Source organism: Podarcis melisellensis (genome assembly GCF_964234715.1).
Source record: "Podarcis melisellensis genome assembly, chromosome: 11".
NCBI lineage: Eukaryota > Metazoa > Chordata > Lepidosauria > Squamata > Lacertidae > Podarcis > Podarcis melisellensis.
Genome location: NC_138543.1, coordinates 14,419,078 through 14,432,388, shown reverse-complemented (window position 1 = coordinate 14,432,388; position 13,311 = coordinate 14,419,078). Strand labels below are relative to the sequence as shown.

Below are 13,311 nucleotides of genomic sequence, written 5' to 3'. Positions count from 1 at the left end.
TAGCTGCATACTGGGTATTGCCTCTGCCACGTTGCCATATGCTTCCAGAGCAATGGACTGGGTAGGAACAGGAGTCAACGGTGACCAGCAAGTCATCTGTTACAGAGGGAAGTCTGTTGCTTCTCTTTCCTGCTCTTTCCAGATGCAGGGAGGGAGCAGAAGAATTGACTTGGAAATTGACCCAAGCTCACGAGCTCCCAAGCCAGGGAAGCCCATGCAATTTGTGGGGTGACAGGGGCTCCCCAAACTGGCTGAAGAGGTGAGACAAAATTCTCAGGCGTAGTGTCCAAGTCTGGTAAAAAGGGCAAGCAGTTGAGCCTTTGAGATTTTTAAGGTCTTGCATTGGCAGAAGGTCTCACAGAGATTAGCCTTCAATGCTTCTTCCCTTTCTGTATAAGTTCAGCTTCAGCCTCTTTAAAGGTAAAGGTAAAGGGACCCCTGATTATTAGGTCCAGTCGTGACTGACTCTGGAGTTGTGGCACTCATCTCACTTTATTGGCCGAGGGAGCCGGCGTACAGCTTCCGGGTCATGTGGCCAGCATGACTAAGCTGCTTCTGGCGAACCAGAGCAGCACACGGAAACGCCGTTTACCTTCCCGCCGGAGCGGCACCTATTTATCTACTTGCACTTTGACGTGCTTTCGAACTGCTAGGTTGGCAGGAGCAGGGACCGAGCAACGGGAGCTCACCCCATCGTGGGGATTTGAACTGCCGACCTTCTGATCAGCAAGTCCTAGGCTCTGTGGTTTAATCCAGAGCGCCACCCACGTCCCCCTTCAGCCCCTTTACTAGAGATTATAGAGGAAACGATGTGGAAGGGATATGCTAGAAAGAATGGCAGGAAAAATTAAAAATAGTTTAAAAGTCTGCTGAAGAACTTTGAGAGCTTTATAAAAACAGTGTTTCCTGCCCATGAAGCAGAACTAGTTTGGGATGGCTGGGAGATTTCCCCTCAATTAGAAGACTGACCCTGCAGGTGGTGCTGCTCTAGAGGTAAAGAAAGCTCTCTTGACATTTGTGAGGGATACAATCTCCGGGTGATATTTTCCTTCCCAACTCTCAGAACTGCTTTAGACTTAAGACCTAAGCCGAGCAAGTGCATTTCCTATCAATGCAATCATTAGAAAAACAAGGAAATCACCAGCTATAGCAACATTAACATCTAGAAAGGCCTTGATTCACATGCCTTACCACCCACATTTTATATTACCCCAGCACATTTGACTTCCGCAGTTCCAGAACAAACTTCTTTTCACTGTTAATGGGCAGCCACCCACGGTGCGCACATCCATTCATCACAGTTGTAGAAAGTCTCAAGCAAAACCTCAACCTCAGATTTGCTCTGGTGTGAAAAGAATGGCTTTTGCTTATAGGACAATGCTAGATACTGATTTATTTGGACAGCTTGGGATCCGTTTGGGAGTCATCCTGCTAATACAGCAATTTCGATAAACTGCACCTGTTAGAATGTTCCCCAGTGTGCTGGATTGTTTTTAACACTTGATTGGAAGCCGCCCAGAGTGGCTGGGGAAACTCAGCCAGATGGGCGGGGTATAAATAAATTATTATTATTATTAAGATCAAGTTTTGAAGATACTGGATGTAAATCACCTGGAACACCATTGGTGGTAACAGTAGATACTGTTATTTTAAGCAATCATTCCAAGAACCCAACTGTCACCAGATTTCTTGCCCAAACTGTTATCTCTGCATAGCATTATAAAAAGATGAAAGATGCATTGCAAATTTAGTAAATCCAGGATAATAACGGGAATGGCTGGAATATCCTTGTTCAATCTTCAGAAGTTCAAGTCTTGAGACCCTGAAATATGGCACAGTCAGTGGGTCTTTGGACAGGTTGGTCCCAGCATTCTTGGACTGAGGTGTTCTAGGGGCTGAAATAAAAGCTATCTTGCACTGAAACTTGGGGCTTGATAGTTCTGAACATTAGTTGGAAGTATTTCAAAGTCTATATGAATAAATGCAAGGGCAAGCAGTGGTCTCATGAAACTCACTGAGGAAAGGAATGGCAAATAACGCCTTCCAACGCTAAGTTTATCCACCTCCTCTTTTTTACTGCGGTTGCTGCTCTTCATATACTTTTCCCTCTGGGCTCTATCAGTAGCATTTAATAATAATAATAATAATAATAATAATAATAATAATAATAATACAATACTATTTATACCCCATAGGGACACGGGTGGCGCTGTGGGTTAAACCACAGAGCCTAGGACTTGCCGATTAGAAGGTCGGCGGTTTGAATCCCCGCGACAGAATGAGCTCCCGTTGCTCTCTCCCTGCTCCTGCCAACCTAGCAGTTCAAAAGCACGTCAAAGTGCAAATAGATAAATAGGTACTGCTGAGGCAGGAAGGTAAACGGTGTTTCCGTGCGCTGCTCTGGTTCACCAGAAGCGGCTTAGTCATGCTGGCCACATGACCCGGAAGCTGTATGCCGGCTCCTTCGGCCAATAAAGCGAGATGAGCGCCGCAATCCCAGAGTCGGCCACGACAGGACCTAATTATCAGGGGTCCCTTTACCTTCACCTATTTATACCCCGCCCATCTGGCTGGATTTCCCCAGCCACTCTGGGTGGCTCCCAACATCATCACCATAAAGTGATAAAACATCAAACATTAAAAACTTCCCTAAATGGAGAGAAGGAGGTGGAAGAAGGAGCCTACCATTCCTTCTCCTTGCTGGCTCTCTTGGAGAGGGCAGATGAACAATGAGCAACACAGAGGAGGAGCCAGAATACTTCAGGGATTGGCCTTGTGCTCCTTAGAGTGGTGTTACCTTTGGCGGGTGCCTGATACCTATACTGCCGACTGTGCTGTTCTTTGGGAAGACCATGGCAGAAATGGTTTCCAGACTTTTTAAATGAAAAGAAGCCAAGGCTAATGGTGGAACAGTGGGGAAGACACTACTTAAACTTCTTCCTTTGGACATTTTTCTGCTGAAAATCACAAACACTGAACCCTTCCCCTCCATGTATAAAAGCAGTAAGGAGCATTTTTTTTGGGGGGGGGTATCTATGAAGAGTTGAGCAAGTGCACTTCCTGTCATTATTCCACTCAAACTTACAGCCCCTTGTGGCTTCTTTTAACTTTTTTTAATAAAAATATGAGAGAGCAGTTCCACATTGTGGGGTGCAAGGTTATGCTCCTGCTCTGCTCTGCAACTTCTGATAAATCTGAGGAGTTAATTTCATTACCTCACACTTTTTAAAACTACAGGAGTACCTTGGTTTATGAACTTAATCCGTTCCGGAAGTCCGTTCTTAAACCAAAGTGTTCTTAAACCAAGGCGTGCTTTCCCATAGCAGTGGGGGACTCAATTTAGAAATGGAACACACTCAACAGGAAGCAAAACATGTTCTGCTTCCAAGGCAAAGTTCACAAACCAAAACACCTACTTCCGGGTTTGCAGCGTTCTTAATCCAAGTTGTTCATAAACTAAGCTGTTCTTAAACCAAGGTACCATTGTATACTTCTTGCAAGGTCTTTGCAGGCTTTGGTTGTGTTGAGGAGCCCTCAACCACCCAGATTAATGGAAAGTTGCTACAGGATGCAAACTTGAATGCCATGCAAGCCACATTCCAGGAAGGGATGAGTGGACAGCTCAAACCTCCCTTTGAATGTACCAAAGTTTCTCTAAGGAGTCCTATCTCAAACTCACCTGTACAATTTCTTTCTTCCATGTCTAAAGCAAATCCACTGTTACATCTACATTTGAAGCTTCCAATTGTGTTTCTGCATTTGCCATTTGTGCACATGCCAGGGAACACTTTGCACTCATTTATATCTGCAAGAGGAAAACACATAAAATGAGTTCACATATTCTATGCAATTCAAGAGCTCACTTATCGAGCAAACAGTGACAACTCAAAATGTAGTGTTTTATCAAAGCAAACTAGAACAGCAGAATCTATTTTAGTAAATGCACCAGGTGTTCCACTTCTGCAACCGATCCTCTCAAATATATGTTAAAATTATACAAACAACGATTAACATTTTCAATCAGATGGTATGGTTCTCTGTGGCTGATACAGTCAATAGGAGAGAGAAAGTGAATAAAGAAAGAATTAGTCTCAAAACAGGTAATTAGTTGGTCAAATTACCAAGCAAGTGTGTGGAGGTCATTAGAAGAGGAGTATTAAATCATTCTTAAGAGAGGGATTGTGCATATCGAATAATAATGGACAAAGGAATATTTTGTCTTGCCAAATTATTTATTTTTAGGGCACACTCTATTGTTCAGATAGTGGTAAAGACCCAGAGCCACTGTAGAGCAAGGGCTTCATAATTACAGCCACAGTGGAGTCAAGGCAGTTAGAATAGCCTTCCTATACCCTGCTTTGACTTGTATAATGGCAAAACTAGGTAGTGCTTGGCAGATCTCTAGATAGTCTTCTCCTGACACCTGTCACAAGCCTGTGACATCGTGGAGGAATGAGGTGGAGAGGGGCTGATTAAGCTTTTTCTCCTCCAGCCACTTTCCTACTCTAACTCTCTTCTCCAAGCTAGCTTTCCATAGTTGGTGAAAGACATGGGTTTTCAAATAGAAAAATAGCCAGAGGGGAAAGCAGAATAAGCAGTACGCCTCCTCATTGCTTCCCTCAAACTCAATAGTCCTCTACAGCTGTTTTTCTTAGTAGAAAGTTGAGAGGCTGCTATACGCATCATCTGTGCTATGCAAAGTCTGGCTGCTTGAATAGCTTGCATCAGAGTGGGAGGGCTGGGTAGGGACATGGGAAGAAGAAGAAGAAGAAGAAGAAGAAGAAGAAGAAGAAGAAGAAGAAGAAGAAGAAGAAGAAGAAGAAGAAGAAGAAGAAGAAGTAGTAGTAGTAGTAGTAGTAGTAGTTTGGATTTGATATCCCGCTTTATCACTACCCTAAGGAGTCTCAAAGCGGCTAACATTCTCCTTTCTCTTCCTCCCTCACAACAAACACTCTGTGAGGTGAGTGAGGCTGAGAGACTTCAAGAAGTGTGACTAGCCCAAGGTCACCCAGCAGCTGCATGTGGAGGAGCGGGGAAGCAAACTCGGTTCATCAGATTACGAGTCCTCCGCTCTTAACCACTACACCACACTGGCTCTCAGCACCGCATTGGCTCTCAACAACATGCCACTCTCATTCCCTGTAATACCCTAGGTAGAGCCTGCATACATATTGCACAAGGAAGGAAAAGAAACAGGGCTCTCTTGAGCCCTATGGCTCAAGGGCAGTCCCTAATGTTTATGGCATGTCATCTACTGGACTGCAGACCTATACAGTGGAACCTTGGTTCTCGAACTTAATCCATTCCGGAAGTCCATTCAACTCCTGAAACCATTCAGAAACCAAGGCGTGGCTTCCGATTGGCTGCAGGAGCTTCCTGCACTCAAGCGGAAGTCATGTTGGATGTTCGGCTTCCGAAAAACGTTCTAAAACTGGAACATTTACTTACAGGTTTTCGGCATTTGGGAGCCGATTTGTTTGTCAACTAAGCCATTCGAGAACCAAGGTATGACTGTATTAGGTGGGCTATAAATCCAAGCGAAGAAATCGTAAATTATATATGCTTAGACGCATAAAATTATACAGAAAACATATTACAAGTTGGAGGAAAGTAAAATGTACAACTGATACTGCCCTTGATGGAATTCCACCACAAATGCTATTTTACCTTTATAAAAAGGCCTGCCTGTTAAAATATCTCCTCGGTTGGAGAAGCCTGGTCCTCTGGGACACAATATTTCATACTCTTTTGTCCCAGGCTTGGGACATTCCTCGCAGTCCAATCCCCAAGCGGCACCTACAGCACAGCAGCAGGTATCCATCCGGAACTTTCCAGGGACAAGTTGAACACATTCATCTTCATCCCACTTCAGATAGCACTGCTCCATTCGGATATCTACAAAAGAGATTGAAAACAATGCCAGATGTTGAAGTTCTGGAGCCCAATCCTAAAATAAGTACGTGGCTTATCATGAGCGCTCCAAATTCTGGCTTGGGCAAATATGGGACCAGCAACCTTGATCTCTGGTCTATGGAGCCCTGCTTAGGGAAGTTTTTAATGTTTGATCTTTTATCGTGTTTTTAATGTTCTTGTTGGGAGCCACCCAGAGTTGCTGGGAGAACCCAGCCAGTTGGCTGGGGTATGAATATATTATTATTATTATTATTATTATTATTATTATTATTACTGAAACATGGAAATCAGATTGTGATCATCTGAAACTAAATAAGAGCAATGTTTTTTTGGAATGGGATTGTTATATGAGGATCAACAATTTAATATACCAGGAACAAGATATTCAGAGGTGTTTAAACAGTGAGGTTTAAGCGCTGGAAATCCTTCTTGATTTGGGCTCTTTCAATTCACGTCTTTAATATGAGGAAAATACAAGAAGTAATCAAGGAGTAGTGGCTGGTACAGTGGTGGAGAATCATGAAGCTACCTGCCCCATACTGGCATCACTGCACCTTAGTTGGATGTGGCTGGGGCAGGGACGGGTGCTGGCAAAGTTGGGGCTGTGTGGACACGGCTGGAGTAGGAACATCAGATTGGCTCCACAGCCCCAAACTTGCCACTGCCTTGCCCTGCCCCACCCAACACTTTTCCAGCTAAAATGCAGTGACACCGGTGTGGAGAAGGTGGCTCTTTCTTGATCTCAATCTGTATTATGATAACACTGCCTTTTCCTGATATAGCGTGCAGTTCTTTCTGCTGGTTTGTGTGTGTTTATTTTTAATAAATAAATAAATAATGAAGCTGCTAAGAAAAGATACATAAATAGTACAGTATTACCTTGGTTTACAACCATAATAAGTTCCGGAGGTCCGTTTGTAAACCAAAACAGGTTGTAACCCAAGGCGCGCTTTCACCAATGGGGCCTCAAAAAACAATTGTTCGTAATAAAAAAAAAGGGTTGGACCCAAAAATAGTTTGCAAACCGGGACACGCACTTCCGGGTTTGATGTGTTTGTAATCCAAAACATATTCAAACCAAGACGTATGCAAACCGAGGTACCACTGTACTGGCATCTAACACAGCAAACACAGAGTTATTTTCACATACGCCAGGAAAGCACACATGGCTCCATGCTGGTATCTTCACCCCCACATCACCTTGGAGTGACGCCTCGATATGCCGCTTGCCCAATTGACCATTGTTTGCTGTGTTTGAACTACTACGTAAGCTTTTTGTTCTGAAGTGCCTCGGGGCAGACCTTCTCAACTGGCCATAATAAATGCCGGGTCCCCAAATCTGGATGCTGAACTTGAAAATAGTTTCCTTGGTTCTGTGGTTTATTCAAAAGGTGACTGTTCCTCACCTGGGTAATGAACAAGGTTGTGTAGAGGGGAATTCTTACCACGATGGGGAGGAGATGTGGAGCTGCTCCCTGGTGCAGAGCTTCCCCTTCTGCCCATCAAATGTGTGGAAGGGTAGAACTACTGCCAGTGAGTTCCCTGCAGGCAGCGGGCAGCAGTAAGCCCCTAAGTGGGGTGTTCGCTGAGTTCGCCTGTGATCCACTGGACTTTAAGGCAGCACTTCTGCTGTCACAAGATGGCATCAGGCCAGATTTGGGTTCGAAAACTTTTCCAGCTCCAGGCTGGCACAGCAAGTTGCCTGCTCTTTCCCCCTTCCCATCAGCCGATGTGAATCACAGCATTGCAGATGCAGTGGTTGCTGTGGTTTGGATTATGAAGTAAATTTTCACCCAGAAAGATGAACAATGTCCTGCTAATGAAGAAAAACTGGACTTATGGTAGCAAGTACACTGCCAGGCCTCTGCCCTACTGGGCAAGCCAATGCCTTTAGGCATTTTCCCCCAATAACTTGCCCAGAAATTGAGCTCATTTTTTGAAATTGCTACTATCTTTCTTGAGTGTGTTTTTACCCTGCTGTTTTCTTAAGAGTGAGAAATTCCTGAACTGTATGCTGGGTTGGTTTGGGTGATGGCAGAGCTTCGTTCCTAATTTTCATTCTCTTTTGGCTATAGTGTTTTAAAATGGATTCAATATGTCTACAGCTATTTCATAAAGTACTGGCATCTAACAAGTACATAACGAATGTGAAATTCCTAGAAGTAGATGGAAAGTACAATTGCAAATAAACCAGTAAAAACTTTTTTTTAAAAAACCAAAAAAATACACCACACCAAGCACATAAAAAGGCTTTCCAAGTATAGCCTTCAGATCTTACACACTTCTAATATGAAAAGTTAAGAGTATTTTAATCTAATGGACACATGTCATGGCATGATCTTTTTCTCTGGGTTTTTCTAACCAAAAAGATTGACAGTAGAATCCTATAAATGTTCATGCAGAAGTAAGCATTGCTGAATTCTATTAGATTCACACCCAAGGGTTTCAAGAGCCTAGGGGGACTTTCAGACTGCCACAATTTTCAGGTAGCATTCAATCACGTAACGGCAAATTCAGGTCTTGCAATCATGGTGGATTGGCAAGTCTTGCAAAAGATTGGACTTTTTGAGATAAGGAGTGTGATGGGGAAAATGCACTGGGAAATGTGGGATAACACTTGCTTTTACACGTCAAACAAATCAGGGTGAATGCTCAATAAACAAGTAATCTGGATGTCACTTGTCATTGTGGTATTTTATGCATTGTGACTTGTCATTCTTTTTACTGATTATAGCTTAGTAGTTCTTTATTGTAATTGTTATGTGTAAGCTGTTTAATTATTATTTGCTGATATTTAATTTTACTGTTTACTATTATGTTCTAATGCATTGTTGAACATTGCTTTATTTGATATAAGTTATCCATCTTAAAGTTCTATTCTGTTATGACTTTTTTGTATTGGATCAGATTGTTATTAGGTATGTGGTCTTTGCTATTTTGTTGTTTCTTCAGCTTGTAAACTGCCTTGTGTATCGCAATATAGAGAAGTCGTATACAAATTAAAAGTGAAATGAAATGGCTATTACAACTGGAGGTCACTAGGAGCACAAAAGGATTCAGGGCATGTGGACTCTTAGCACAAAACTAATGTGTGAACCAACCCTAAATCAACCATGCAGTGAAGGTTTTATGGTTGCTCACCTAAACACATTCTGCCTGTTCCATCCAATGTCAGGCCATCAGGACACTCGCAATGAAAAGATCCTCTGCTGTTGACACACCGTCCATTGGGGCACACTCCAGGGAAAACTTCACACTCATTTACATCTAGCATAAAGTATGAATAGGAAACTACAATTTATCCTGATTTTATTGAGACTAAATAAAATAAAATAATAATAAAAATCCTTCCAGTAGCACCTTAGAGACCAACTAAGTGAGTTATTGCTATGAGCTTTCGTGTGCATGCACACTTCTTCAGATACACTGAAACAGAAGTCACCAGACCCTTATATATAGTGAGAGGGTGGGGAGGGGTATTACTCAGAAGAGTGGTAGGAATGGGTGATTGGCTGATAAGTGTGGTAAACCTGTTATGACTGCAAAAAAGGAAAAAGCAAGGGGTGAGATGGCTAAAATAGCTTTATCATGTATAATGAGATAAGAATCCAATGTCTCTGTTTAATACTATCACATTGCTCCAATTAAGGAAATATAAGAATATGATAATATAAGAATTGGCATGCTGAATGGGATCAAGGAACTGTCCCACGCCCCATTTATCACATTCTTCAACCCCCTCAGCCTTTTCACTGACTCAGTGGTTGTTTAGAAATTGTATTTTTTAAAAAATAATGCACAAAAATGAGAAAGGATAAGGGATATGGAGCAGCTTGGAGTCATGGTTCCTTGACTTCAATAGGCGTTGTTGTTGTTGTTGTTAAGAATAAACAGGTTCAATAATTACATTTGTGGAAAAGAACAACAAAGAATAACTGTACCTTCACAGGAAACACCTTTGACTCTTGCAAATCCTCTGGGACATGCTGTGTCTGCAGTGAAGCAAAGATTCAAGACTTATTTACAGAAATATTGTGATTTAGTGGAATGTTAAGAAGGATGCTTGGTTATAAATAATTGGCCATCACTAAAATAGATCAGGATTTGATGATAAGAGAGATTAAGAGAAACAAATTAGTAGGAGAATTATTTTATTGTATTTAAATAAGTGGTTACAAAATTGGAAATAAGATGATAATTTGCTTGACAAAAACTTATTAATGATGTAAGTGGGAGCAGGAGATGTGAGGAAGTTCAAGGATGTTACGAAATTTTGTTAAAACAAAGCAATATTGTTTATTATCATGGCATTCTTTTTCCTAAAAACTCCAATAAATATTTATTAAAAAAAAAAGCAAAGATTTATTTCAGAACATGCTAGGTCAATGAGGCCAAGTTGCCGTGAAGGGGACCAGCAGCTATATTTCTTAACAGATTTGATAAAATTCAACCATTTTAGCCCATGAGTAAGTTTAAGCAGTGAAATATAAACAAGCTATATTAGGGATGGGAAACCTGTGGCCCTCCAGATGTGACTGAACACCCATCATGCTCCAGCCAACACAGCCAATGGGCAAAGTAAATGACAACTGTAGTTCAAACCCTACTCAGATGAGCCGGGGGGGGGGAGGGGTCTGAATCTAGGTATATCCTTCCACCCTCTTACAGGTGTTCCAAAGCCAAAAGAAAATAGCATCTGTTCGACATGGAACTCCTCATGCACACCTGTGCAAAAAGATGAGAGGACCTGAGCCTTAAAGTTTTTGGCTGTTTGAATTTCAGTGTCTTAACCCCTCTTCCTGATATACCAAAGACATAACATTCTTCCTATTTTCCAGGATGTCTAAGCAGAAATGAGCTTTACTTGAACTGACAGTAGAATGGGATTTAAATGAGTGAATGCACTCTGTTTGCCCTGCTTCAGTATGCTGCTACTTTCTTTAAATACTGGAAGATGATGTAATATAATAGTTTTTTTAAATCACATAATTAGGGAATGAATCACTGCAAAAATTCCTGGTTTGCATACAATGTGAAATGAGATGTTAACATCTGTTTGTGACTGACAGTTCAGAATTCTTAACCAGTGAACACTTTCTTTTATTTAACAATACTTACAAACATACATACATTACATTACACAGAGAATATATTATGGGCTGTACCCAGATTTCCCCTTCCACACATGGAAGGGATTCTAATCCTGCTGGAAGAAGAGGGAGAAGGTTTTCACCAATTTCTCCTTCTGCCTTCAACCTTGTACGTTTCTGAGCAAAATTCAAAGTGTTGGTGTTGACCTTTAAAGCCCTAAACAGCCTTGGCCCTGTATGACTGAAGAAGGGCCTCCACCTCCATCATCCACCCTGCACACCGAGGTTCAGCTCTGAGGGCCTTCTGGCAGCTCCCTCACTGTGAGACGTGAAGCTACAGGGAACCAGGCAGAGGGCCTTCTTGGCAGTGGCACCTGCCCTGTGGAACACCCTACCACCAGATGTCAAACAGATAAACAACTATTTGACTTTCAGAAGACTTCTGAAGGCAGCCCCATTCAGGGAAGTTTTTAATGGGTGATGTTTTATTGTGTTTTTAATATTTTGTTGGGAGCAAACTGGAGTGGCTGGGACAACACAGCCAGATGGGTGGCTTTTTTATTATTATTATTATTATTAATAATAATAATAATAATAACCACTTACACTGCCACCTCCCATGCTTTTCTGGAACCCTGCCCCCCCCTTGCAAACATCTGGAGTAGATTTTCAGGGGGCATAGGTGGCTACATAGGGGAAATATAGAAAAACCACCTCCTCTCCCTCCAGCAGAAACATTCCACTAGGAGAGTTCCATTCCTGGGAAGTCTGAATCCAGCCCAATTAAATATATTTGGTAACACCGTAAATGAGTTTAATAAGCAGACTTTTCTTTACTTAAAGGATGCATACAGTCAGCCAGTTTTAAAGCAATGTTCCACCACTGAAACAACTCGCATATTTCTGCCAAGTAGCTAGAGAACATTCCAAAGTAAAAAATCCTACCTAATTCGCAGCGCTCACAAGGGCTACCCCAAGCAGCTCCCAAAGTAGCACAGCATTCTGATTTTAGAGTGGCTCCATTGATGTTCACTTCACAACGATTGTCTTGAATGTTCAGCCAACACGTTCCTTTCAGACTGTCTGCAGTGAATCAAAACAAAACAGGATATTCATGATCCACCTGTGTCATGAGTGTTGGAAGTGAAAATGGCGACAGCCAGCCTGATCATTGGGATGCTTGCAGTAGTTTGTGCTCCAGTTGCCAGTTCATCAATGGTAAAAAGGTAAAGGACCCCGACAATTAAGTCCAGTCGCAGACGACTCTGGGGTTGCGGCGCTCATCGTGCTTTACAGGACGAGGGAGCCAGCGTTTGTCCGCAGACAGTTTTTCTGGGTCATGTGGCCAGCATGACTAAGCCGCTTCTGGTGAAACCAGAGCAGCGCACAGAAATGCCCACCGGAGTGGTACCTATTTATCTACTTGCACTTTTGGGTGTGCTTTCGAACTGATAGGTTGGCAGAAGCTAGGACAGAGCAACTGAAGCTCACCCCATTGAGGGAATTTGAACCACCGACCTCCTGATCGGCAAGCCCAAGAGGCTCAGTGGTTTAGACCACAGCACCACCCGCGTTCATCAATGGTAAAGACTGCCAACATTGCAGAGACAAACTACACACCTTTGTGTATTTGTTCTTATTTTGGGTCTTAGAGGTTTGGGGTTGGGTTTTTTTTTTTACAAAAAGCTTGCATGTCAGGGGAGGGCTTGTTGACTCTTCTCCTTGCAGGCCCATACACATTTACATACAATGGAACTTACCTCTGAATACTCATGAAAAGGCTCGCATTGTAAAATAATCATGATCTGTAACTTTCACTTAGCAACAGTGAAAAACAGAACCCCGTTTATAAACTGAGTTTATACCACTGAGATACAGGTATTAGCGGCAGTGTCATTCCACTAGATGCCAGTGTCATTCCACTAGCATGAAGCTCCCAGTTTGGGCAGGAGTCTGCAAGTGTTGCTTGCTGGCAGACAGCAGAAATCCCTGAAACAGTACATTCCTGGGGTGGGGAGGCGCTGAGCTGGTCCTGGATCTGTTGGATCCCACCACCATCACATGAAGGCATTAGACCTAAGATGTTAAGTCCCACTGGTCAGCAGACAGGTTGGATTGTACATACCACTACGAAAAATCATTCTTTGAGCCTTATTAGAAATATTAATGTAGACACAAAGGTGCAAGTTCCCAAAATGTCTGGAACAGAGTGGGAACCTGTGGACCTTCAAGTGCAGATGGACTCTAACTCCCATGGACCTTAAGCAGCATGGCCTGTCATCAGGAATGAGTTCTAGTCCAGCAACAT

General features: G+C 42.5%; 1 protein-coding gene across 1 annotated transcript in view; it reads right to left on the bottom strand.

Moving 5' to 3' along the window:
- The window catches only part of FBN2 (fibrillin 2), a 140,531-nt gene that overhangs the window by 50,706 nt on the left and 76,514 nt on the right, over nucleotides 1–13,311 (bottom strand). Inside the window, exons 21-25 of the mRNA XM_081930845.1 lie at nucleotides 11,949–12,086; nucleotides 9,855–9,905; nucleotides 9,055–9,180; nucleotides 5,668–5,895; nucleotides 3,680–3,805 (exon numbers count right to left, since the gene is read on the bottom strand). Coding sequence (XP_081786971.1) covers nucleotides 3,680–3,805; nucleotides 5,668–5,895; nucleotides 9,055–9,180; nucleotides 9,855–9,905; nucleotides 11,949–12,086 — 669 coding nt within the window. The remainder of the gene's footprint in view (nucleotides 1–3,679; nucleotides 3,806–5,667; nucleotides 5,896–9,054; nucleotides 9,181–9,854; nucleotides 9,906–11,948; nucleotides 12,087–13,311) is intronic.